This window comes from Trypanosoma conorhini (genome assembly GCF_003719485.1).
Source record: "Trypanosoma conorhini strain 025E chromosome Unknown Tco_14.4_contig_01235, whole genome shotgun sequence".
NCBI classification, from domain to species: Eukaryota; Euglenozoa; class Kinetoplastea; order Trypanosomatida; family Trypanosomatidae; genus Trypanosoma; species Trypanosoma conorhini.
In genome coordinates this window covers 1-2,052 of record NW_021705315.1, presented here as the reverse complement: position 1 = coordinate 2,052, position 2,052 = coordinate 1, and the positions used below count along the sequence as shown (strand labels likewise).

At 62.8% G+C, this 2,052-nt stretch overlaps 1 protein-coding gene across 1 annotated transcript; it reads left to right on the top strand.

The window, feature by feature from the left end:
* Positions 1–436: 436 nt before the first annotated feature.
* Tco025E_09701 (trans-sialidase) lies at positions 437–2,052 on the top strand (the record flags this gene model as incomplete). Its single annotated transcript, XM_029376511.1, has 1 exon — positions 437–2,052. A coding segment is annotated over one exon (1,616 nt), but the record flags the coding sequence as incomplete, so codon positions are not given.

The following is a 2,052-nucleotide window of genomic DNA, read 5'->3' as shown; positions in this document are numbered from 1 at the left end:
AGGCTCCTACGACGTCTACGAGTCCACTGTGTATGGGGTAGATTGGTTAGGCGGTGCGCCGATTTCCCGCGTGTGGGGCACCTCGCCGAAACGTCAAGGAGGGGACGGCGTGCAGGGCGGCTTCATCACGGCGGAAATCGAGGGAAAAAAGGTGATCCTCCTCACCACGCCGGTGTACTCGGAAGAGGAGGAAGGCGCCGCAAAGGGAGCGCTGCATCTTTGGTTGACCGACAATTCCCGCGTGCACGATGTCGGACCGGTGTCACGAGAAGCGGATGACGCCGCTGCCAGTTCCCTGCTGTACAGAAGCGGTGCGTCGGTGGAGGAGTTGATACTACTGTACGAGAAGAAGAATGGGGACTCTTACGGCTTCGTATCTCTGAGCCTGGCAAAGCAGCTGGAGCAGATCAAGTCCGTGGTGCAGACCTGGAAGGAAATGGACGCCGCCTTGCAAAGCTGCACTTCCTCTGCCGCCGTTGGCACGCGGATAAATGGTGTGTGCAACGGCCCTGTCCCCACCAGAGGGCTGGTGGGCCTTTTGTCCAACACACTGGCCGGGACTGCGTGGGTGGACGAGTACCGCGGCGTGAACGCGACTGTGAAAGGTGGGGCGGCGACAAGCGAGAAGGGAGGTGTGACTTTCAGTGGCGCCGGAGCGGGGGCGGAGTGGCCTGTGGGAAGCAGGGGGCAGAACCAGCCGTACTACTTTGCAAACAACGGATTCACGCTTGTGGCGTCGGTGATGATCCACACGGTGCCGGAGGAGGACACGCCGTTGCTGGGCGTGAGCATGAATGACACGGCCGGCACCGTGCTCCTGGGCGTGACGTACACGCAGGACAAGAAGTGGAAAGTGACGGTCGGCGGTAAGAGCCGGAGTTTGTCAACTGGTGATGTGACGTGGGAACCAGGCACAGCCTACCAAGTGATCTTGCAGATGGATACTGGCGATGAGTTGTCTGTGTACGTCGACGGAGACGAGATATACAACGGCGAAGACGCCGCAGAGGCGGTGGAGAAACTCTTCACTCCGCACAGGATCTCGCACTTTTACGTTGGCGACGGCAGTGCGGCCGCGGGCACGAAGACCAGCCACCACGTGACGGTGGCCAGCGCCCTGTTGTACAACGAAGCACTCACTGGTGACGAGATCCGAAAGCTCGCAGGGAGCAAAGTGGCTCTTGGAGGACCATCTGCCGGGAAAGAAAGCCGCGAGCTGCAGGCGGCTCCTCCGGTGCCCACCTCTGAGGGCGGGGAGCCTGTTCCCGAAGCGAAGCTTGAAGACGGCCGCGGTGAGCAGCAAACGGAGGACGGCGAGCGCACGGAAGGTCCGCAGGAAAAAGAGGACGGTGCTGCTGATGAGGTATCGGTGCGTGAGGAGCATTTGCCGGCGGTGTTGGGGAGTGGCGGTGCAAATGCCTCTCCTCAGCAGCCGGTAAATGCACCGCCGCATGCAACCGGGACCCCGAAAGTTGAGGACGAACAGTCGCAAGAAGCGGAAGCGGGATCTGCTGGGGGCCCGGCACCGCGGGAGGAAGACGCAGGAGTGCCGGACCCGGGAGCTGCGCCGCCGAGCAGCGACGTGGAGGTCGCTTCAGAGCCCACTGGGGACTCCCTCCACAGCCAGTCGGAGGAACAACACCAACAAGAGGAAAAAGAAGCGGCTACTCAGTTATCGCAGGGAACAGACCGAGAAGCAGGCGAGGCGTCAACACCTTCTAACCCCACGCCCAACTCCGGCGCAGAGGAAGAAGAAAAGGCGGAGGGTGAAAAAGAAAAGAAGGAGCTGGAGGAAGTGACCGAAGACAGTGACGGTGCATTGGCGTCCCCACCGTTGTCAGCGCCGGCTGCGGCTGGTGCTCCTCGCCCAGGCGCAACTGAGCAGGCCGTCGGTGCGCAGACTTCTGAGCGGCAACGAGAGCCTTCGCCCCCCGCAGACGGTGCGGCCACGGCGGGACAGGTGGGTGACGGCCAGGCGCAGCAGGGCGCTCCGTCGCACGCGCCAGAGACCGATGGCGGCGTGCCGTCTGCTTCCGCCGCGCCCACCGGCGA